Consider the following 24,195-nt stretch of genomic DNA (forward strand, 5'->3'; position numbering starts at 1 on the left):
GCTCAGGCCCAGAGTTCAAGCCCCACAACCAACAAAAATAAAAAAATTTTGATGTTAGGTGAAATGAACCCCAAGATAAGGATTCAAATTTTTTTTTCTTCCTTGCGATTGTTTCCAACATATTTATACGATGATTTCTTGGTTGCTTTGTATGTATCTCCCCCAGGGTATAATCCCTGCTTTCAATGTATTTGATGTTGATATATTTGTGGAGGGGAAGGGAAAAAAACAAACTATTTAAATAGGGTTACAGGTGGACCCATTACAACAAGGAGATGTACAAGACATTTTGTCAAAAAACAAACTTTACAACTTTGGCAGGATGGGGGGTGGGAGGGGGTAAGAGGGTGGGGGAATGGGAGGGGATGGTATGGGGAAACAAAGGAGGAGGCAACAACGATTGATAAGAAATATACTCACTATCTTGCCCATGTAACTGTAACCCCTCTGTATGGTATTTTCACGATAATAAAAAAATAAAAATTAAAAAAGAATATATATGCATATGTATTTATTTGACTATATTCAGAGTTCAAAAAACAGAACAGAATAAGCCAACTTTCCTACACCGCCTCAATTCTTGAAAGAGGACTCAGAAAAATCACTACAAGGGGCTAGGAAGGTGGCTCAGTGGTAGAGTGCTTGCCTCGCATGCATGAGCATTGAGGCTCTGGGTTCAATTTCTCAGCACCACATAAACAGAAAAGGCAGGAAATGGTGCTGTGGCTCAAATGGTAGAGGGCTAGCCTTGAGCTAAAGAGGGAAGCACCCAGGCCCAGAGTTCAAGCCCAACGACAGGCAAAAAAAAAAGAAAAAGAAAGAAAGAAAAGAGAAGAAAAATCACCACAAAAGTATACAACTAATCAAAAAGAGAGAAAAACAAAAACTCCATCAAGATGACTCAAGCATCTCAAAATACAATCTGGCAAAAGGAAGAATACCTTTAAGTTATTCAGATACAAATATAAGTTAGCTTTGAAACTATTAAAAGCAATGCCTCTAATTATAAGAAAAGCATGTGGGCAGTTAAAGCAACCGTCCTCCCATCAAAGGAATGTGCACAATCCAGTCCACACAATCACACCCCCTCAACTGTCTAGCTTAAGATATAACTTCCTCAGTCTTCAATTGTGTCAACAAAGAGCATGTGGAACAAGATATAGTTTCTGTTAATAAGCAAAAGCTACATTCTCAAAATAATTTCTTCTAATCACAAGCAAGATATTGATTCTTTTCATGGGGAGGGAAGAAGAGAGAAGTGGAAGCGGAACAGAAAGAAAAAGAAAGGAGGGGAGGGGAGTGGCTTACCTAAATTGCTGGGCCTTGGGAAAATCAACTAAAGGCAACAGGGTGGCCCACCACACAGAAAGAAAACAGCCCAAAGATTAAGAACATTTCAAACTCCTTGATAAACCAGCAGAAGTCGCTTATCTTGGCAAAATAAGGCTGGGGTAGGGAGAAGGGGGAGAGGGGGGAGAGGGGGAAGAGGGGGGAGGGAAGATGAAAGGAAAGAAGGGAGGGAGGGAGGGAAGTAAGGAAGGGAGGGAGGAAAGAGTGGAGCAGGGGAGGAAGCAAGCAAGGGAGAGAGGGAAGAGAGCATTGTCTTTTTGTTCAGCTCAGTCTCATTGGGACTGGGAAGGTGGCTCAGTGGTAGAGTACTTGTTTCACATGCATGAGGCCCTGGTTTTGATTCCTCAGTACCACATAAGCAGAAAAAGCCAGAACTGCTACTATGGCTCAAGTGGTAGAGCACTAGCCTTGAGCTGATCTGCTGAGGGACAGCGCCCAGGCCCAGAGTTCAGACCCCACAACCAACAACAACAACAAAAAAAAGACACATTGTAAGAGATGGCATACAAAACTGTAACCAATATTAAGCAGTATAAAATGGTCATACAAATGCAGCCAGGCGCCTGTGGTTCACACCTGAAATGCCAGCTACTCAGAAGGCTGAGATCTAAGGATCTCAGTTTGAGGCCAGTCTGGGCAGGAAAAATCTCTGAGACTCTAATCTCCAATTAATCACCAGAAAACCAGACAACCAGAAGTGGTACTGTGGTTCAAAGTGGTAAAGCACTAGCCTTGAGCGGAAAAATCTTAGGGACAGTGCCCACAACCTGTTCAAGCCCCACGACTGACCAAAAAAAAAAAGTCCAAATGCATTTAGTCTTTATTCTGTAATTCCACTGAAAGGAATATATCCTATACAGATATACAGATATAGAAAATAACCTTTGTTCAGATTCTTCACTGCATCATTTTTTAATATCAAAATATAAACACTTAAAGTGCTTTCATTATTAGGGAGTTGACCAGAGAAAATCAATAGAATTATTATGCAGCTATAAAACTCAATGAAGTTTCTGAATACTGACCTTATGATATATAAACAGAAAGTTCAGAACAAGGATAAGAGAAATATATTTAAAAACCTTGTTAGAGGGGATGGTAGGGAGAAAACAATGGAGGGGGTAACAATGTTCAAGAGGAAGTGTACTCATTACCCCACTCATGTAACTGTAACCCTCTGTATAGAATCTTTACAATAAAAAAATTAAAAAAAAAAAAAAAAAAAAAAAAAAAAAAACCTTGTTAGGAGAGCTGGGAAGGTGGCTCAGTGGTAGAGCCATTGACTTGCATGCATGAGGCCCTGGGTTCGATTCCTCAGCACCACATAAGCAAAAAGAAAAAAGCCGGAAGTAGCGCTGTGGCTCAAGTGGTAGAGCACTTGCCTTGAGCTGAAGAGCTGAGGGATAGCTCCCAGGCCCAGAGTTCAGGCCCCACAACCAAACCCAAAAACAAAACAAAACAAAACCTTGTTAGGGCTGAGAATGTGGCTTAGTAATAGCGTGCTTTCCTGGCATGCATCAAGCCCTGGGTTTGATTCCTCAGTACCACATCCACAGAAAAGGACAGAAGTGGCCCTGTGGCTCAGTGCCCCCAATCCCAGAATTCAAGCCCCAGACTACAAAAAAAAAAAAAAAAAACACCCACAACACTTGTTACTCTTATAACATATAACTGTAACAAGGGTAGAAAGGAACATTTTAACCCTTTTGTGTCTCTAGAATTTTGAACCATATTCAAGATTCAAAATATCAATGTATTGTTGATCACTACTTTTTTATGATTAATTTTCATTTTTTTATTTTTTTAGTCATGGGGCTTGAACTCTGGGCCTTGGCACTGTCCCTCAGCTCTTCAACTCAAGGCTAGCACTCTACCACTTGAGCCTCAGCCCCACTTCCAGCTTTTTCTACCATGAGCCACCTTTCCAGCCCTGTGATAATTAATTTTTTTTTTTTTTTTGTCGGCCGTGGGGCTTGAACTCTGGGTCTGGGAGCTGTCCCTCAGCTCTTCAGCTCAAGGCGAGCGCTCTACCACTTGAGCTACAGCACCACTTCCGGTTTTCTGGTGGTTTATTGGAGATAGGAGTCTCTGGGTCTCTCCTGCCTGGGCTGGCTTTGAACCGCGATCCTCAGATCTCAGCCTCCTGAGTAGCTAGGATTATAGGCGTGAGCCACCAGCGCCCGGCTACTCTTCTTTAAAATAGTAACAATCCTTCTTTACTTCTGCTGCCAGAAGAAAAAGCAATCCCAAAATGCATTGGAATTTGCCTAGCTGCTAATCTACTTCCCAGTCATTTAGAGTTTCAGGTTTGTACTTGCCCTTCATTCCTAGTGCCATGTGTTAAATTACACAAATAGCAGTATCTTCCAAACTGTGAGTAAAACAGATGAGAACTTAGCAAAAGTAGAAAAGCAGCTACACTTTCACATGAGCTAGCCTACTAGGAACTGCTGATATAGGGATTCAACCACCTTTATACTTACAGGGATGCTCCAGACCTGCATTCCATCACTGTAGCCAATCATAATCAGCAGTGGGGGTTCATTTCCAGTGCTATGTAGTTCTTGAAATTCCAGATTTCTTGATGTATCTACATTAGAATTAAGTATCAAAAATTTTTTTTCAAGACAAGTACCAATCAAGAAACAAGTGTATTTCTTTAATGCTATTAATGTAGTAATTATTTAAATAGATTATCTTACAATGTAAAAAGCAAGTAAGAAGAGGCTATGGAAGTGGCGCTGTGGCTCAAGTGGTAGAACACTAGCCTTGAGCACAAAGAGGCTCAGGGATAGTGCCCAGGCCCTGAGTTCTAGCCCCGCAAATGACAAAAAAAAAAAAAAAGAGGAGGCTAGTGCAGGAGTATCAATTAAGTCAGCCTGACCAATAACAATGAAAACCTATCTACAAAAAGAAAGGTACTAGTGGCACACATCTATACTCCTAACTATCTTGTTGAAGTGGCTGAGATACAAAGAATCAGCCCATGAAAGAAAGTTCAACAGACTCCACTTCCAAATAACCACCAGTGTGGCTCAAGTGGTAGACCACCAGCTTAGCAAATATGATACTCTGGATACAAATCTCAGCACTACCAAAAAAAAAGTAGTGTGTACATACAACTGAATCAATATCATTCAGCCACCTTAATAACTAAGGAAATTGTGACACATGCTACAAATATGGCCCTTAAGAACATAATGCTATGTGAAACAAGCCAGGACCGAGAGTAATCAAAATGATATGTAAAAGTAGATAATGGTTACCAGGAGCTAGGGGGAGAAGATAATGTGGAACTATTGTTTAAGAAATATAGTTTAGGGCTGGGAAGGTGGCTCAGTGGTAGAGCGCTTGCCTTGCATGCAAGAGGCCCTGGGTTCGATTCCTCAGCACCACATACACAAAAAGAAAAAAGCCGGAAGTGGCGCTGTGGCTCAAGTGGTAGAGTGCTAGCCTTGAGCTGAAGAGCTGAGGGACAGCTCTCAGGCCCAGAGTTCAGGCCCCACGACCGGACCCAAAAAAAAAAAGAAAAGAAATATAGTTTATCCAAAAAAAGTAATATAGTTTATTTTATAAGAGGAAAGAGGAGAAGTTATGAAAATTAATAATAGTGGTACTCATATAACATTGTGGTTTGGTGTTTGGAGGAACATTTTGTTGTATTTTTGTTTTTCAGTTTTTGGGTTTTTTGAGACGAAGTCTGTCAATCAGTCTCCAGACAATCCTGCCTCAACCTCCTGAATAGATGAACTTATGTCATCTAGCCCAGCCTTTTGATGTTTTCAATATCACGGAATTATACAATTAGCCAGACATAGGTGTCTCACACCTATAATCCTACTTAGAAGGCTGAGATTTGAGGACCCAGTGTAGGCAGGAAAGTCTATGAGACTCTTATCTCTAATGAACCAGCAAAAAAAGTTGAAAGTGGAGCTGTAGCCCAAGTGGAAGAGTACTAGCCTTGAGCAAAAACACTTAGGGAAAGCACCCAGGCTCTGAGTTCAAGCCCCAGGACCAATACAAAGAAAAAAAAAAAGCTTTCAGTTATAATATACAACCTATCAACCTCTAATAACACTTTCCTAAGAAAAATAAAATCGTGTATGTGCCAATCTTTTATATCTTAGATCTTTTTGCTGGAGGCTCGCCTTCTATCACTTGAGTCACAGATCCATTTTCAGTTTTTAGTCATTAATTAGAAGAGTCTCCCAGACTTTCCTAATGAGGTTGGCTTGAAACTATAATCCTCAGATCTCTGCCTCCTGAGCAGCTAGGATTACAGGTGTTAAGTCACAGGTACCCCGCCTGAAGAATTTTTTAACTTATTCAATTTGAAGTTTAAAGCTATATACTGTTACATTTAAGAATTGTCATACAGGGCTGGGAAGGTGGCTCAGTGGTAGAGTGCTTGCCTTGCATGCATAAGGCCCTGGGTTCGATTCCTCAGCACCACATAAGCAAAAAAGAAAAATACTGAAGTGGCGCTGTCGCTCAAGTGGTAGAGCGCTAGCCTTGGCCTGAAGAGCTGAGGGACAGCACCCAGGCCCCACGACCAGACCCCCCCACCAAAAAAAAGAATTGTCATACAACACAATATTTATTGGCTTTGAAGAAATGTCTATAGTGAGATTATACTACCTTTTAAATAAAACTATTTTGAAAACTATAAAGTTACTATAAGAGAAAATAATCAGACTAACAATGTAAAGATTTTCTTTCAAAAATCAGATCAACTTCCAACAAATATTTAATTTACATATTCCAAAAAAAGTTAAAATCATACCATTCAAATCTGCATTTTCAAATCTGACCCAGACTATTTTCTCCTTTTCTTCTGTTACAGGTGTTCCACTGTAAGCCTGTATGGTAAACAAAATGTCTGAATAAAAACATTTTATAGCTCTAATATTACAACGCTCAAAACAAAGGATGAATCAAATAAAGCCAGTTCTACCCATCTCTGCCATGTCTCCATGTTGGTAACTGGCACATTTGGGAACATTACTATTCTCAAACAATGTAAGCCCAGGAGTCTAGTAAGTCAGCAAAAAATATGGGTTTACACCAGAAAACTGGAAATGGCACTGTGGCTCAAGTGGTAGCATGCTCCCCTTGACCTGAAGAACTCAAGAGACAGCGCTCAGACCCAGAGTTCAAGCCTCACAACCAACCAAAACAAAAGGGGGTGGGGGGGAATGGGTTGGGGAGGTTAATATATTCAAGACTGGCAAAGCCAGCCCAAGGGACTCAAACCTGTAATCCTACGTATGCAGGAGGCTGAAATCTGAAGATTACAGTTCAAAGCCAGACTGAGGAAGGAAAGTCCTGAGACTCTCATCTCCAATAAACTACCCAAAAACTGGAAGTTGCACTGTGGCTCAAGTGGTACAGCGCTAGCTAGCTTTGAGCTGAAGAGCTGAGGGACAGCGCCCAGGCCCAGAGTTCAGGCCCCATGACCAACAAAAAGAAAGACAGATAGAAAGAAAGAAAGACTGAAAGAAAGACTGAAAGAGAGAAAGAAAGAAAGAAAGAAAGAAAGAAAGAAAGAAAGAAAGAAAGAAAGAAAGAAAGAAAGAAAGAAAGAAAGAAAGAGAGAGAAGTGACACTGTGGCTCAAGATGTACAGCACTAGACCTTGAGCAAAAGAAGCTCAGAGACAAGGCCCAGGCCCTAAGTTCAAGCCCCAAGGTCAGCAAAAACAAAAAGAAAAAGTACCACCTAATTCCAGAAAGCCGTCCATGATCACAAAGATTAGCATCCACTGCTAACTAGTGTCAAAAGCAACCAGTGGGCTGGGAAGATGGCTCAGTGGTAGAGTGCTTGCCTTGCATGCCTGAGTACCTGGGTTCAATTCCTTAGCACCACATAAGCAAAAAGAAAAAAGCCGGAGGTGGCACTGTGGCTCAAGTGGTAGAGCGCTAGTCTTGAGCTGAAGAGCTGAGGGACAGTGCCACGACCGGACCCAAAAAAAAAAAAAAAAGCAACCGGTATTCAAAAGAGTTTTCACTTAAATTTAAATGACTATAACAACAAGTATCAGGAATCTGCAGTGGTGACTATGCCAGAGGAAGAGACATTAGAATCACTTGAGCAAAGGAGTTCAAGGTCAGCCTAGGTAAAACAGTAAAACTCCACACAAAAATACAAATGGGGGTAAGGATTTAGATCTATGGAGAAAGGCTTGCCTATCAAGTGCAAGGCCCTGAGTTCAGCCATTGGCACTGGAAAATTAAAAAAAAAAAAAAAAAAAAAAACTAACAAATATCTCTCCCCATCCCCGAAAAATAAAGGCACCTAAAAACATACATAAAAATTATCTCAAACATCCATATGATTTCAACATTTTTGTTTTGGTTTGATTTTTTTTTTTTTTTTGGTTGGTCGTGGGGCTTGAACTCTGGGCCTGGACGCTGTCCCTGCGCTCTTCAGCTCAAGGCTAGGGCTCTACCGCTCGAGCCACAGCGCCACTTCCACTTCCAGTTTTCGAGTGGTTTATTGGAGATGAGTCTCAGGGACTTTCCTGCCCGGGCCGGCATTGAACCGTGATCCTCAGATCTCAGCCTCCTGAGTAGCTAGGATTACAGACGTGAGCCACCAGTGCCCAGCTTGGTTTGATTTTTTGAGATTGGGTCTTACTACGTACCCCAGGCTAGCCTCAACCTTGAGATCCTTTGCTTCAGCTTCACCAATGCTGAAATTCCAGGAGCACACCACCTTAGAGCTTTGATCTTTTTTTTTTCCTTTTTTTTTTTTTTTTACTCAGGAGGGTGACACCTGAAGAACAGGTGTTTGAAGCAAGCCTAAGCAGAGAAGTCTGTAAGACTCCACCTCCAATTAATCATCAAAATGCTAGAATGAAGGCATGGCTCAAGTAATGACTGCCATACAAACAAGCCAGGCAAAAGAAAAAAAAATGAAAAAGTGAAGGGGCAGGGATGTGAACTAGCTCAATAAAAAGCATTTTTGCTATGGGCATAATCCCTAGCACCAAAAATATAAATAAATGACTATGGAACAGTTAATTCTTTCATAAAATATATTTACTGGAACCAACTGATTATCTTTGTTTTTGTTTTTGTTTTGTCAGTCCTAGGGCTTGAACTTAGGACCCAGCACTGTCCCTTAGCTTCTTTTGCTCCAACACTAGCACTCTACCACTTGAGCCACAACACAACTTCTGGCTTTTTCTGTTTATGTGGTACTGAGCAATCAAAACCAGGGCTTCATGCATGCTAGGCAAGCATTCTACCACTAGGCCACATTCCCAGCCCCCAACTGATTATCATTGATCATGTCATCCTCATCTTCTTCAGTCTTATTCTCTTAATAACCTGAAACTTTCACTGTTAGGTAAACCCATGTTGGAGTAATTTTAGATTACTGAACATACACACCTTACCTATTTCCCCTAGTTACCTGATCTAATCATAGCCTATCCTGGTGTATTATTATCAATTAAACTCCAGTTTTAGAGTTCAGATTTTCCACTGTATCATTCTGTTTCATGATCCAATCAAGGACAGTACATTGCATTTAGAAGTTCCTTTCTTCATATGTCATTGTCCCGCACGCACACATGTGTGTGTGTGTGTGCTACTGCTATTGGTGTGTGTGTGTGTGTGTGTGTGTGTGTGTGTGTATGTGTGTGTGTTGTGGGACTTGAATTCTGGGGTTGGGCACTACCCCTGAGCTCTTCAGCGCAAGATGAGCACTCTACCACTTGAGGCATAATGCCACTTTCTGTTTTCTAGTGGTTAATAAACCACTAGAAAGTCCCTGGGACTTTCCTGCCTGGGCTGGCTTTCAATCATGATCCTCAGATCTCAGCCTCCTGAGTAGCTAGGATAACAAGCGTGAGCCACCAGTGCCCACCAGTAAGGGGATTTTTGTTGTTGTTTTTTGGTTTTTTTTGGGTCCAGTCATGGGGCCTGAACTCTGGGCCTGGGCGCTGTCCCTCAGCTCTTCAGCTCAAGGCTAGCACTGTACCACCTGAGCCACAGCGCCACTTCTGGCTTTTTTCTTTTTGCTTATGTGGTGCTGAGGAATCGAACCCAGGGCCTCACGCTTGCAAGGCAAACGCTAACACTGAGCCACCTTCCAGCCCAGGAAGGGGTTTTGAACTCAGGGTTTTGCTTTCTATTGCTGAGCCCCATTCTCTAGCCATTGTTTTGCACTGGCCATTTTTGAAGTAAGGTCTCACTTTCTGCCTGAGTGTGAACTTCGACCATAATCCACATATTTTAGGCTTCTTATGGTAGCTACGATGAGAAGCATATGCTAACAAATCCAGCTACTGGTTGAGAAGAGGTCTTGTACGTATGCCCAAGCCGGCATACTCCCTATCTTATCTTTTCAAGTAAGTAGGTATGAGTACCAGTGGCTCCAGTGGTAGTGCGCTAGCCCTGAGCTGAAGAGCTGAGGGTCAGCACCCAGACCCAGTGTTCAGGCCCATGACCGGCAAAAAAAAAAGAGAGAGAGAGAAAGAAATGTTTATTAGCAAAGTAATATTTTCAAAAATTTTCTTCTCATCTGCATCAATCAACATTCTAATAATTCCTTTGTAACATCTTTAAAATTTTTCCTTTAATTTCTTGATAAAGGACTTGGAACTCTTGAATGTCTTTTTGCTTTGCCTCTGAGAGAAAAGTAATGTTTTTCTGTTTTTTGATTTTTTTTTTTTTTGGCCGGGGCTTGAACTCTGGGTCTGGGTGCTGTCCCTGAGCTCTTCAGCTCTACCACTTGAGCCATAGCACCGCTCAGATCTCAGCCTCCTTAGTAGTTAGGATTACAGGCATGAGCCACTGGTGTCCAGCGAAAGTAATATTTTTGCAACAAGTGTTTTTATGTCTTACTACATGTTCAAGTTTTCTTCTGGCAGACAGTGTTCTTTTTGATTAACCATTTTTGAGAAAGTTGAATGAAGTCTGATAGCTGCTTCTTGCCTGCTGTCCTGCAGGATTACACAAAGGCAAGTTTTAACATCATTTTGCCTCTCAGCTCCTCATGATTTCCTTTGTTCATGTTTAGTTTATTCTCAGTGAGGCAAGATTCACCCAGGGCCTACCCACTAGATGTCTTAGAGAAAACAATGTTTCTATATCAACTTATGTTTCTTCACCTAATAATGACTATAAACCCCCTTCAATCATGATGTAATTTATCTACCCATTGGGGCAGGGAGGGTCAGTGTACTTTTATACATGTGCTCTACACCACTAACTGACCAATAGCCTTCTTTTTTTTTTTTATTTTTTGACTCCGGTCATGGGACCTGAACTCTGGGCGTGGGCGCTGTCCCTCAGCTCTTCAGCTCAAGGCTAGCACTCTACCACTTGAGCCACAGCGCCACTTTCGGCTTTTTTCTTTTTGCTTATATGGTGCTGAGGAATCAAACCCAGGGCCTCTGGCATGCAAGGCATGCGCTCTACCACTGAGCCACCTTCCCAGCCCCACCAATAGCCTTCTTAAATGCAAAACTTCCTAAGGATGTAGCTCAATTGTACAGCTTTTATGTAGCATGTGTAATGCCCTTGGTTTGATACCCTGCATAAAAAAATTTAAAAACCTTTCATATCATTACTGACAAGATTTACTTATTCGTCCTTTATGCCTACTGGTTTCCAACATATATTTGTTCAAGTACAAATTTATTTTTTGTGCTACTCTCATGGTTTAAGCTCAGAGCCTGGATGCTGTCCCTTAGTTTTTTTTGCTGAAGGCTAGCCACAGCTCCACTTGCAGCTTTTTTTTTTTTTTTTTTGGTCAGTCATGGGACTTTAACTCTGTCTGGGCTTGGGCGCTATCCCTCAGCTCTTCAGCTCAAGGCCAGTGCTCTACTACTTGAGTCACAGCGCCACTTCTGGTTTTCTAGCGGTTTACTGGAGATAAAGAGTCTCATGGACTTTCCTGCCCGGGCTGGCTTTCAACCACGATCCTCAGATCTCAGCCTCCTGAGTAGCTAGGATTACAAGCATGAGCCAGGCCCCTGGCTCAACTTGCAGGTTTTTGCTAGTTAATTGGAGATGGACTTTCCTGTACAGCCTGGCTTTACTTCAAACTGCAATCCTCAGATTTGAGCCTCCTGAGTAGCTAAGATTACAGGTATGATCCACCAGTAAGTAGCTCAGTTTGTTTGTTTGTTTTAATTTACAAAACACTTTTTTTTTTGGGGGCCAGTCATGGGGCTTGAACTCTGTGCCTGGGCGCTGTTCTTCGCTCTTCAGCTCAAGGTGAGAGCTCTACCACTACCACCAGAGCTCTACAGCATTACTTCTGGTTTTCTAGTGGTTTATTGGAGATAAGAGTCTCAAGGAGGGCTGGGAAGGTGGCTCAGTGGTGGAGCGCTTGCCTTGCATGCCTGAGACCCTGGGTTCAATTCCTCAGCACCACATAAGCAAAAAAGAAAAAAGCCGGAAGTGGCGCTGTGGCTCAACTGGTAGAGTGCTAGCCTTGAGCTGAAGAGCTGAGGGACAGTGCCCAGGCCCAGAGTTCAGGCCCCACAACCGGACACCCCCCCCCAAAAAAAAGAGTCTCAAGGACTTTCCTGCCAGGGCTGGCTTTGAACCGCAATCCTTAGATCTCAGCCTCCTGAGTAGCTAGGATTACAGGTGTGAGCCACCTGTGCCTGGCTAGGTAGTACTTTTTTTTTTTTTTTTTTTTTTTTTTTGTCGGTCGTGGGGCTTGAACTCTGGGCCTGGGCGCTGTCCCTCAGCTCTTCAGCTCAAGGCGAGCGCTCTACCACTTGAGCTACAGCGCCACTTCCGGTTTTCTGGTGGTTTATTGGAGATAGGAGTCTCATGGTCTTTCTTGCCCGGGCTGGCTTTGAACCGCGATCCTCAGATCTCAGCCTCCTGAGTAGCTAGGATTACAGGCGTGAGCCACCAGCGCCCGGCTTAGGTAGTACTTTTTAAAAGTGTTTTGTAGCCGGGTGCCGTGGTACTGTGGCTCAAGTGGTAGAGCGCTCGCCTTGAGCTGAAGAGTGCAGGGACAGTGCCCAGGGCCACAGTTCAAGCCCCATGACCAACCAAAAAAAAAAAAAAAAAAGTACTACTTACATGAGATGTCATTTACTTAGCTGTTATTAACATTTGGATTTTTTTACACTGCAAATGTGAAAATTTTATACACATGAAAATAAGTTCTAGGGCTGGGAAGGTAGCTCAGTAGTAGAGTGCTTGCCTAGCATGCATGAGGCCCTGAGTTCAATTCCTCAACACCACATAAGCAGAAAAAGCTGGAAGTAGCACTGTGGCTCAAGTGATAGAGCACTAGCCTTGAGCTGAAGAGCTCAGGGACAGCATTCAGGCCCCATGACTGGCAAAAAAAAAAAAAAGAAAAAGAAAAAAGTTCTAGGCTTTCATAGTTTTTCTTTGTTGAATTAAAGTAAATTTTTATAAGTCAAATTAGACCAAAGGACATGGCTAAAGGTTTTTCTACCCATCACAGCTATCAGTTAAACACAACTAGAATTAATTCAATGGTGATAACTACAGTAGCTGCTATCTAGTTCAACAATGCATCTCTTTTTAAGAGGGTAGACACAGAATTACTTCTAGGTACTATAAATGTGAATTCCAAGAATAGAGCAATATTTGGATTATAACAACAGAAAATACCATTTTCTTTTTCTGGTCAGTCATGGGGCTTGAACTCTGGGCCTAGGCAATGTCCCTGAGTTCTTTAGCTCCTGGCAAGCAGTCTACCACTTGAACACCACTTCCAGTTTTCTGGCTGTTTATTGATAAGTCTCATGAACTTTCTGCCCAGTCTGGCTTTGAACCGCAATCCTCAGACCTCATACATGTGAGGCAAGCACTCTACCACTACACCACCTTCCCAGCCCCATCTTTCCACTATCCTTATCCCACCAATTTTAGTAGTCTCTATTTTTCGTGTTCTTTTTCCACTAACAAACTCTCCAACTAGTCACAAAACTTCTGATCATGTTTTCCTTTGAATCAATAAAAACTGCTCCCTATACAGGATTCCTCGTCATACAAAAGATGCCTTTAAAAAAAAACCTGATTAAGGCTCACCCCTGTAGTCCTAGCTACTCAGGAGGCTGAGATCTGAGGATCACAGTTTGAAGCCACCCTCAGTAGGAAAGTCAGTGAGATTCTCATCTATAATTAATCACAGAAAAGCCAGAAGTGGTATGGTGATATGGTGGCTCAAGTGGTAGCACACTAGCCTTGAGCAAAAGGAGTCCCAGGGAGAGGGCCCAGGCCCACAGTTCAAGTCCTAGGACCAGGAAAAAAAAAAGGCATCAATGGCTCACGCCTGTAATCCTAGCTACTCAGGAGGCTGAGATCTGAAGGTAACAGTTCAAAGCCAGCCCGGGCAGGAAAGTCCCTGAGACTCTTGTCTCCAATTAACCAGCAGAAAACTAGAAGTAGTGCTATGGCTCAAGTGGTAGAGCACTGGCCTTGAGCCCTGAAGAACTCAGGGACAGTGCCCAGACCCAGAGTTCAAGCTCCATGACCCACAAAAAGAAAAAAAAAGTTCTCTGAATAGGGCAAAAATAAATTATAAAAATTTCTTTCTTGTTTTGTTGTTAAAGTTGTTACTGTTGATATTGTTTGTTTTTGTTTTGGCTTTTTGTCAACTGAGGAGGGCAAAAGGAGATGATGGAGGAAGTATGAACAAATACTGTCATTGTATTCAATATGTAAAAAACGAACTATGCAACTTGTAGTTAGGCAAAGGAGGAGAAAACTGGCAAAAAGCAAAGGAAGGGGTGACATTGCCCAAAGAGATATGTACTCATTACCTGACTTAGGGAATTTTAATCCATCTGTATACCATCATATTAATAACAAAATTGTTCTAATAATTTTTTTAAAAGAATGACTTTCCATTGGAGCTCTAGCTTGGTGGCAGGGCTGAGGGCTTAGGAGAAGAAAAGCCAGGGATTTGGGCTGGGAAGGTGGCTCAGTGGTAGAGCACTTGCCTACCATGCCTGAGGCCCTGGGTTCAATTCCTCAGCACCACATAAGCAGGAAAAAAAAAGCTGGAAGTGGCGCTGTGGCTCAAGTGGTAGAATGCTAGCCTTGAGCTGAAGATCTCAGGGACAGCGCTCAGGCCCAGAGTTCAGGCCCCACAACTGGACCCAAAAAAAAAAAAGAAAAGAAAAACCAGGGACTCATGCCTGCAATCCTAGCTACTCAGGAGCCTGAGATCTGAGGATTGCAGCTCCAAGCCAGCCTGAGCAGGAAAGTCCATGAGACCCTTATCTCCAATTAACCACCAAAAAACCGTGGGGTTGTGGCTCAAGTGGTAGAGCACTAGCTTTCAGCTGAAGAGCTGAGGGACAGTACCCAGGCCCAGAGTTCATGCCCCACGAATGACAAAAAAAAAAAAAGAGAGAGAGAGAGAGAGAGAGAAGAAGAAGAAGAATGTAGATTTTAGTCCCTAATCACTCTCTAAGCTTGACATTTTGTTCAGATACATTTTCTTCTGCTGTAGCAGTCCTGACACCTATCACATAGAACTGGTTTCCTTCAAGATCAAGATTCAACCATTCCTTTAACTAATGTGACTTCTGACATTCTCTGTACCTCTTTCACTCCTTTACTCTGTATCCCTTTAAAGCTATGCAGTCTGTACTCTATGTGTTACATATTTATTTGTACTCACTAATAATCTCTGGTTGTTCCAAGCAATTTGACCTTAGTCAAGTAACTCAAAACACTTCTTTTTTCCTTACATACACCACAGACCTTGCTGCCATGCCTAGTTTCATTAATACTGACTGAGCAGAATAAAACAATACCAACAACTTGTGTACTTTCCCTTATGTGATGAGTATATTATGATGGATACAACTAAAATTTAGACTTTAGACTTTTCTAGCATCCTTTCACAACAGAGCAGTCATAGTGCAACTGTGGATTCCTTGGCAGTTGAGCAGATGGACATCATCACAGAAAAGAATGCACAGACAACTTTCCCCTCAATAGTTCAACCAGCACAGTGCTTCGCTAGCCCAAACCTACTGTTTCAGTTACCCGAGACCCTTACCAGCGACACAGACACTGGATACCAGCCTCTCTGGGAGAGGACCCTGAAAGTATTTTTACTTTTAAGTGGCCTGATGAGTTATGTTAAAATTGGGCAGCAGTAGAGAATGCCATTGAGCCTCTTCTCATTATTTTTATTTTTATTTCTTATGTAGTATATAATTATGACTTATGCACTCAGGTATATCTATTTGACAAAAAAAATTACTGCTCAATGTTCAAAAGAGGAAGACTTGTACTCAAATAAAATTCTTAGTTATTATCTAGTTTTAAGTACATAGGAGAGTACACAGCCTTTCTCACTTCAGACAAGCTTGTATGTTTGTCTGTGTTGCTAGTAATAAAACCAAGGACTTCACACATGCTTGGAAAGTGTTCCATGTCTAAAGTACATATCCAATGAAGATAGACACTGCTTAATTTGAAAATAAAACCATTTTGGAAATAGAATCCAACTAGAAAGTCTAAAGTCCTAATGCCCACCTAGCATCTCATCTTGATTTCTCTTAGGAAAACAAGTCCTAAAGAATAATACTAAGCCGGGTGCTGGTGGCTCACGCCTGTAATCCTAGCAACTCAGGATGCTGAGATCTGAGGATCGAAGTTCAAAACCAGCAGGAAAGTCCCTGAAACTCTTATCTCCAATAAACCACCAGAAAACTGGAAGTGGCACTGTAGCTCAAGTGGTAGAGCACTAGCCTTGAGCTGAAGAGCGGATGGACAGCACTCAGGTCCACAGTTCAAGCCCCACGACGGACCAAAAAAAAAAAAAAAAAGAAGAATACTTAGGGAAGTGACACTGTGGTTCAAGTAGTAGAGCACTAGCCTTGAGCTGAAGAGCTAAGGGACAGCTCCCAGGCCCAGAGTTCAAGCCCTACAACCAATTAAAAAAAGAAAAAAGAAGAATACTTAGGTTACTATCATCACAAAACTGAGGCATGCTAGGAACCCATGGCTTTCACCTGTAATTCTAGCTTCTCAGGAAGTTGAAATCTGAGGACATAGAAACAAGAAACTCTTATATCTAATTTACTACCAAAAAAAAAAAAGTTGAAAGTGAAGCTATGGCTCAAGTGATAAGAGTTCTAGCCTTGACAGAAAGCTAAGAGAGTGTCTAGGTCCTGAGTTCAAGCCTAGTACTGGCACAAAAAAAAAAAAAAAAAAAAAAAAACAACCAAAAACAAAAAACTGACATACATATCTTTCCAATTAACAAGTGTTGTTTCACCCTACCAAGGCTTAGGATGCTAATGCATCAAGAGTTTCAGAAGTATTCCATCTAGTGTCAAATTTTAAAACATTTCAGAGCTTCTTTACTCAAAACTACTATTTCTTCAATCACATAGCCACTTACCTGTGGTACAACATCTTGTAGAAAAGTAACAACACTTTCCATGTAGGACTGCTCTCTGGAAAAGAATGAAATGGAGAAGACTTGACATGAAAGCGTAAGACATACCATGGAAAAGCTCTACTTATTAGCGTAATAAAGTCATTTATAGGGACTGGGAAGGTGACTGGGCAGTAGAGGCCCTGGGTTCAATTCCTTGGCACCATATAAACTGAAAAGGCCAGAAGTGGCACTGTGGCTCAAGTGGTAAAATGCTGGCCTTGAGCTGAAGAGCTCAGGGACAGCGCCCAGGCCTAGAGTTCAAGCCCCATGACTGACAAAATAAATAAAGTCATTTATAATAACAAAATAAGAAAAAGGTCAACTTTTACCCCTTGATAATTCTTCTCCATCCTCTGGTTTCTTTGTAAATGTTGTTAGTTGCAAATAGATTTTAACATTTCAAAATGTCTCTTTTTATTATTTTTTTTTGTTGGTCGTGGGGCTTGAACTCTGGGCCTGGGCACTGTCCCTCAGCTCGTCAGCTCAAGGCGAGCGCTCTACCACTTGAGCTACAGTGCCACTTCCGGTTTTCTGGTGGTTTATTGGAGATAGGAGTCTCACAGTCTCTCCTGGCTTTGAACCGCGATCCTCAGATCTCAGCCTCCTGAGTAGCTAGGATTACAGGCGTGAGCCACCAGCGCCCGGCTTCAAAATGTCTCTTTTTAAAAGGAATGCTACATGAGATGACAAGAAGACATGGATAAGACAGGACCTTCCTTTTGACTCAGAGCAGAATAATATCCTGGTTACACCAAGACTAACACTTGCTGATAATTCATTTTAGTGACCTTCTCTTTACATTGGTTATGAATCTAGTCCCTTAACCTGTATATAGCAATATGGTGTACATGTTGCTAAAAATTCATGCATTAGAGGGCTGGGAAGTTGGCTCAGTGGTGGAGTGCTTGCCTTACATGCATGAGGCCCTGGGTTCAATTCCTCAGCACCACATAAACAGAAAAAAAAAAAAAAGCCAAAAGTGGCGCTGTGGCTCAAGTGGTAGAGGGCTAGCCTTGAGCTGAAGAGCTGAGGGACAGCGCCCAGGCCCAGAGTTCAGGCCCCACAACCAGACCCAAAACAAAAAAAAAAAAAAAAAAAATTCATGCATTAGAAAAAGTTTCTTAAAAAGTCCTCACAGAGCTGGACATAATGGCATACATTTGTAATCCTAGCACTCAGGAGGTACAAGAGACAGACAGACAGACAGAGACAAGAGACACACAGACAGAGACAGAGAGACAGAGGGAGAAAAGGAGAAAGGAAGGAAGGAGCTTTTGACAAAATAAGACATGGGTCTTTTTAATGCATAAAAAAAAAAGGGAAGACAGCCCTGTCAAGTACACTAAATTGTTTTAGCTATAAGCTTATTTGGGGCCTGGGGGATGTGCTAGGACAAAACCCAGGCTTCATACAATTCTGTGCTAGGTATTCTACCACTGAGCTACAAAGTACTCTTTCACTGAGCTACATCCCCAGCAGTAAAGGTATTTTAAACAAGTATATGATTGTAAACAAGTAGAGAAAAACAATTTCTTCAAACTACAAAAACAAGAAAAGATGCAAAATGATACCTCAAGAAAACGAATTATCCTAAATCCTGTAAAAATCCTCTAAAAAAATTGGGATATGGCGCAATGGTAGAATGCTTGAGTAACATGCTTGAAGGCCCTGGGTCTGATGACCAGCATGGGTAGAAAAGAAAAAAACAATATAAGTAACTTTCAATACACCATGCTCTTCTACACTTCTTTCCTTCTGGTATCTTCTAATAATACTTCTTTGAACTCAGGGCCTCAACTCAGGTCATCAAGCTCTTGTTTAGCTTTTTCCCAGAAGTCTAGTATTCCACCAGTTGAGCCACACCTTCACTGGTGTGGCTCCACCTTTGCTGGTTATTGTTGGTGATAAGTCTCTTGGACTATTCTTCCTCAGCTAGCTTTGAGCAGTAAATTTTCTTCCTTCCTAGCTTTGATCCTAGATTTTCATATCTCAGTCTTCGGAGTAGCTAGTTCACAGACGAGATCCACAAAGCCTGGCTTACTTTAGTTTTTGTTATTATTATTTTGAGCAGGGTACATATATATTTTTTCATCTGAAAAAGCAATCTTATTGCAACAAGCTAAACTAAGGAAATAAACTACAATTCGCCGGTGGCTCATGCCTGTAATCCTAGCTACTCAGGAGGCTGAGATCTGAGGGTCACAGTTCAAAGCCAGCTGGACAGTAAAGTCCATTAGACTTTTATCTCCAATTAACCACCAGAAAACCTGAAGTGGAGCTTTGGCTCAATTGTACAGTGCTAGCTTTGAGCTGAAGAGCTCAGGGATAGCACCCAGGCCCAGAGTTCAAGCCCCACAACCGACCAAAAAAAAAAATAGGCTGGGAAGGTGGCTTAGTGGTAGAGTGTTTGCCTCCCATGCATGAGGCCCTGGGTTGGATTACTCAGCACCACATGAACAGAAAAAAGCCAGAAGTGGCACTGTGGCTCAAGCCGTAGAGAACTAGCCTTGAGCTGAAGAGCTGAGAGACAGCCCCCAGGCCCAGATTTCAAGCCCCACAACCAACAACAAAGAAAAAAACCTACAATTCTTTGTAAGAACATTTTAAAAGGTATTAAAAAGCCAGAGGTAGTACTGCATGTTTGTAATCCCAGTATCCTATAATCCTAACACCCTAGAAAGGTGAGGCAGGAGGATCAAGAGTTAGAGAATAGCCTAGGCATAGCAGACTCCCTCAAAAAAAAAAAAAAAGACATAGAAAGTTTCATTTCTTTAGTTTGGAACTGGAGGGTCACGCCTGTAATCCTAGTTACGGTGAAGGCTGAGATGGCTGAAATTTGAAAATCTAGGCTCCAAGTTAGTCTGAGGAAGAAAAGTCCTAGAGTCTCTAATCACCGACAAAGTAGCCACACCTTTACAAGGTGTAGAATACTAGCCTTGAGGGAAAAAGCTAAGCAAGAGGTCAAAGGCACTGAGTTCAAACCTTCACACACACACAAGCACCGAGTTCAAGCCTTCACACACTCACATTCACACACACACACACCGAGTTCAAGCCTTCACACACACACACACACACACACAAGCACCGAATTCAAGCCTTCACACACTCACACACACACACACTCACACACACACCCTACATTTAAACTTTTCCCACATCTGCTCATTCTAGTCTCTTAGCCTAAAATATACCCTGACTCAAAGAGCTAAGATTTTATTCTTCCTCTCAATAATAACTCTAAATGTTATCTTCTGAATTAAAATTTGTCTGACCCCACTAAGATAATTCCTCTAAATCCTCTGGCTTTTTTTTTGGGGGGGGGATCCGGTCGTGGGGCCTGAACTCTGGGCCTGGCCACTGTCCCTCAGCTCTTCAGCTCAAGGCTAGCACTCTACCACTTGAGCCACAGTGCCACTTCCGGGTTTTTTCTTTTTGCTTATGTGGTGCTGAGGAATCAAACCCAGGGCCTCAGGCATGCAAGGCAAGTGCTCTACCACTGAGCCACCTTCCCAGCCCCATCCTCTGGCTTTTTTGCTGGCATCTTTTTTTACATGAATTTAATGCATGCATTTCTTTATACCACATTGGATTATAAACAGAAGATATGGATTTCCTTGTCAAAGAATGTCTAAAATATAGATGTTTGCAAACATTCATATTGAGATTTACAGTAAGTGGTTTCTTTACAAGACACAGTAATCATACATAGGTATGAGTACTTCTCTGTGCATGTCACAAAACAACACTAACAAATACATTCCCTGTTTTATTTCATTCATATATATTTCATGTGTGTATTTTTGGTCCTGGAGATGAAACTCGGGGCCTCACATATGCCAGGTAAGTGCTCTACCACTGAACTATGTCCTCATTTCATTTTTTCAAAACTGACCCTGACCAACTACAGTGATTTAATGATCCACTGATTTGGGAACCTGGAGTTTTATAAAACAGTGCTATATAGTACTGGTCACAGCACCACTTACCCCCCCACTCTATAGATATGCTGAATAGATCAATGTCACTCTCTGACAGTTCCTTTTGTTTGGCTCCAGCAATGAGTAGCACTTACCTTGTAAAGCCAAAATTTGTAAGATTTTTATAAAAGTAGGCAACTATTCGTTTTTTGTAGCTTTTTTTCCCCCAGGGCTGAGGACCGAACCCAGGGCCTTGCGGGCGCCCTTCCACTGGGCTAAACCCCCAGCCCCTAAGCAACTTTCAAAGGAAAAGACAAACATTTCAAAAAGAAAAGACAAGGAATGTTGTTACAAGTAATTGTCCACTAATCTAAAATATGCTTACGTGACAGCCTGAGGGCGAACCACAACTCCACCAGTACTCCGACTGGGTCTTCTAGGGGAATCCGTGGCCATACTTTCATTCATTAAGCCTATTCCCAAAGCAAAAAGAGGGAAAAAAATCATTTTTGATGCAGGAATTTGTTTCAAGATTACTCCATAGAGATTCTTTGTCAGAACTGTCTAAAAAGTAGGAAATATTCCCAGAAATTTTATTCAATCAGAAAGGCAAAAGGCAGAAGTAGATTTGAATTTTAAATTAAAAGTTTTACATAGAAACAGACTTCAGTGCTAGCCTTGCATGCATGAGGCCTTGGGCTCAATTCCTCAGTACCACATAAGCAGAAAAACTGCAAGTGGTGCTGTGACTCAAAGTGGTAGAGTGCTAGCCTTGAGCTGAAGAGCTGAGGGACAGTGCCCAGGCCCAGAGTTCAGGCCCCAAGACCAACAAAGTAAAAGAAAAAGAAAGAAACAGACCTCAGAACCAAAAAAAAAAAAAAAAAAAACAGATTAAGACTCTCCCAGGGCTTTTCATTCAGTTAACACAAAACTGGGAAGGTAAATCAAGATAGTGAGACCAAAAAACCAGAAAAACAGAAGTGCTTAAGGGCACAGTGGGAACACCCTTAGTCTCAGCACTGGAAGGATCCACGTGCAGGCTAGCATTGGCTGCAAAGCCAGACCTCTGACTCAAAAAAGAATAAAAGTGCTATGCTAGTGAAGCGAAATTCTGTCAATGTAAATTTCATATTGAAATAATGAAAATATGTAAGATATATTCCAAGACAATTATACCTGTTGAGAATCTAGGAATAATAAGACTGTATGGATGTATTTTAACCACTGGCTATAGTAACACAAGTGTGTAAACAAATCTGTAATATACACTCATGTGAGAAGCCTCTTGTTCCAATAGAATAACTAACCCGATTCTTGAGTGTGTAACAAGCCTCTGAATCACAGGGGCGGTTTTAAGAGCATGGAGTCTATTTGGTTAAGGTTAAAAGAGGACTGAGTGACAGCAGTATTAGAACTATCTTACAGGGCTTAGGAAAGCCCAAAGCTTGGGACTAATTTTAAAAGAACCTAAAAAAGCATCACTCCCAAAGTAAGGTGCATTCTATCACCTTATATGAAAACTCTCAAACTGTGGAGCCCCAGCTTCTACAACCCAAACATCCTCTGCCAATTATCCCGCCTACCTCTTTCCTTTGGGGGGTGAGGGGACCCTGCACCTCCAACCCCCCACCAAGCCCTCTTATTTCCATTCCACCTTTCTTTTCTTTTTTCCTTTCTTTTTTTTTTCTTTTTTTACACGAACCAGTCTCCCAGTCCCTATCCCTTCAGAGCCCTTCAGTCTCCTGAGGACGAGAGTCGCCAGCCCCTCAGGCCCCGCTCTCCTGGAAGTCTCTCCCAGCGCTACCCATTTAACCTCCAGAGCACAGCCACCGCTGCCCCCGGCCGCCCCCGGCCGCCCTCTGGCCCCTTGCCCTTCTCCCCTCCCCCTCCATTCTCGACACTGCTCCCCCGTCGAATTCCTGACAGCCAGACCTAGTCCCCTCACGCCTTCGGTCCCTCTTTCCCTCCTGACCTCCCCCCAACCCAAAGACACGCCAGTCCTCTCACCGGCCGCTCCGCCGGTAAACGCTGTTCTCCAGCTCTAGGGCTCACTGTTTGGAGTCTTCCCCCCCCCCTCAACCCTCGTGATTGACGGCTACTACTTCCTACCACGCCTCAGCGGAACTACCCCGCCAACCAATCCCAGGAGCAAACTCGCCACGGCCGGGCACCGCCCTGGGAGGTCAGCTGCGCCAACCAGCAAGTAGAAAAGAGAGGGACCCGCCTCCTGAATTTGCCCAATCGGAGGGTGCTGAAGGGAAACACAACAGTCTGTAGGTTCGGGTGAAGCCGCTGTGTCAGGTTCGGTTGCGAACACAAACAGGTGAGGAGGAATTATGAGTATGTCTACTTTAGTGACAGAAGCATTTTGTGGCTTTAAAAAATAACAGAACATGAAGCAATATGCTTCAAATTCGGACTGACCTTACCCAGGTGTCTCAGACTAGGAGCCCGAAGCTAGAGCGCCTGGTCTGTTTACATCGAATTCTCGCGACAGCCGGTTCGAAGCTCAGAGCACGTGGACGTGGCAGCTGTCAATCACTTTTAACTGGCCATTCACCGGTCTCGAACCCGCCTTCTGCCCCGCCCGTTGCAATGTGTTTACCTTCCGGGAGTCTACGCTTGCTGGCCTCGGAGATCGTCTTTACAGCCAAGAAGGCGTAGATCTGATTAATCCGGCTGGTAATCCTGACTCTTTCCTTACCTCAGTTTCCATCTTCCTTATATGTTTATATTTTTTCTTTTCTGTATCCCAGGCTGGCGTAGAAATTGTGTTCCTCTCTAGCTGGTTGATAACCGGCTGTGCCACAAAACCGGCCAACTCCCTTAAGGGAGATCCCCTTTGTCCTTTCCTCAGGTAGGAGTCTTTGATAAGACTATTTACTGATTTATTGAACACCGCAGGTTTTATTTCATATTCACTAGGTCGTATATATAATTTGATTTTATATTATACATATATAATCACATTTCATGATAACTACAGCTCCATGTAGATAAGCAGTGTTTATAAAGGAATTTTAGCTGATAAAGCGGCAAACTAAAAAGCCTTAGCACAACAGAGTATAGGGAAAAATTTAATAAAACTGCCCTCTCATGGAAAATATACAATTGGCTGGAGGTAAATTAGATATCGAGATAGTATGTACAAATAGCTGTAGCTTAAAACATCATGCACTTGCTTTAGATGCTGAATCTATATGCCAGTTATGTTTCGGGTGGGGATACAGGGGTTGAACTGAGAGACTAGGGTGTGGTCTTTTAGCTGTTTTGCTCAAGGCTAGGTAGTACTCTTATCACTGGAGCCCCAACTCTACTTCTAGGTTTTTGGTAATTGGAGATTAGAATCTCAAGGACTTTCTTTACTGAGCTGGCTTCAAACTGTGATCCTTAAATCTGAGTCTCACGAGAAGCTAGGATCCCGGTGTGAGCCCAACCAGTTTGAACTACTCCATTTTCTTTTCCACAAAAATGGTGTAAGATTCTCCCATGACCCTTAAAAGAGGGACAAAACT

The 24,195-nt window shown here is 42.4% G+C and overlaps 1 protein-coding gene across 13 annotated transcripts in view; it reads right to left on the reverse strand.

Moving 5' to 3' along the window:
- Bcas3 (BCAS3 microtubule associated cell migration factor) overlaps window positions 1–22,755 on the reverse strand; it is a 525,475-nt gene extending 502,720 nt beyond the window's left edge. For all 13 annotated transcript variants that reach the window (XM_070027089.1, XM_070027084.1, XM_070027086.1 and 10 more), the window contains exons 1-5: window positions 22,688–22,755; window positions 21,066–21,153; window positions 16,722–16,776; window positions 6,134–6,209; window positions 3,834–3,940 (exon numbers count right to left, since the gene is read on the reverse strand). In XM_070027089.1, the coding sequence (XP_069883190.1) occupies window positions 3,834–3,940; window positions 6,134–6,209; window positions 16,722–16,776; window positions 21,066–21,148 (321 nt within the window). In that variant the 5' untranslated portion in view covers window positions 21,149–21,153; window positions 22,688–22,755. The remainder of the gene's footprint in view (window positions 1–3,833; window positions 3,941–6,133; window positions 6,210–16,721; window positions 16,777–21,065; window positions 21,154–22,687) is intronic.
- Window positions 22,756–24,195: the final 1,440 nt, after the last annotated feature.

This window comes from Dipodomys merriami, unplaced genomic scaffold (genome assembly GCF_024711535.1).
Source record: "Dipodomys merriami isolate MVZ:Mamm:240054 unplaced genomic scaffold, mDipMer1.0.p SCAF_19, whole genome shotgun sequence".
Lineage (NCBI taxonomy): Eukaryota > Metazoa > Chordata > Mammalia > Rodentia > Heteromyidae > Dipodomys > Dipodomys merriami.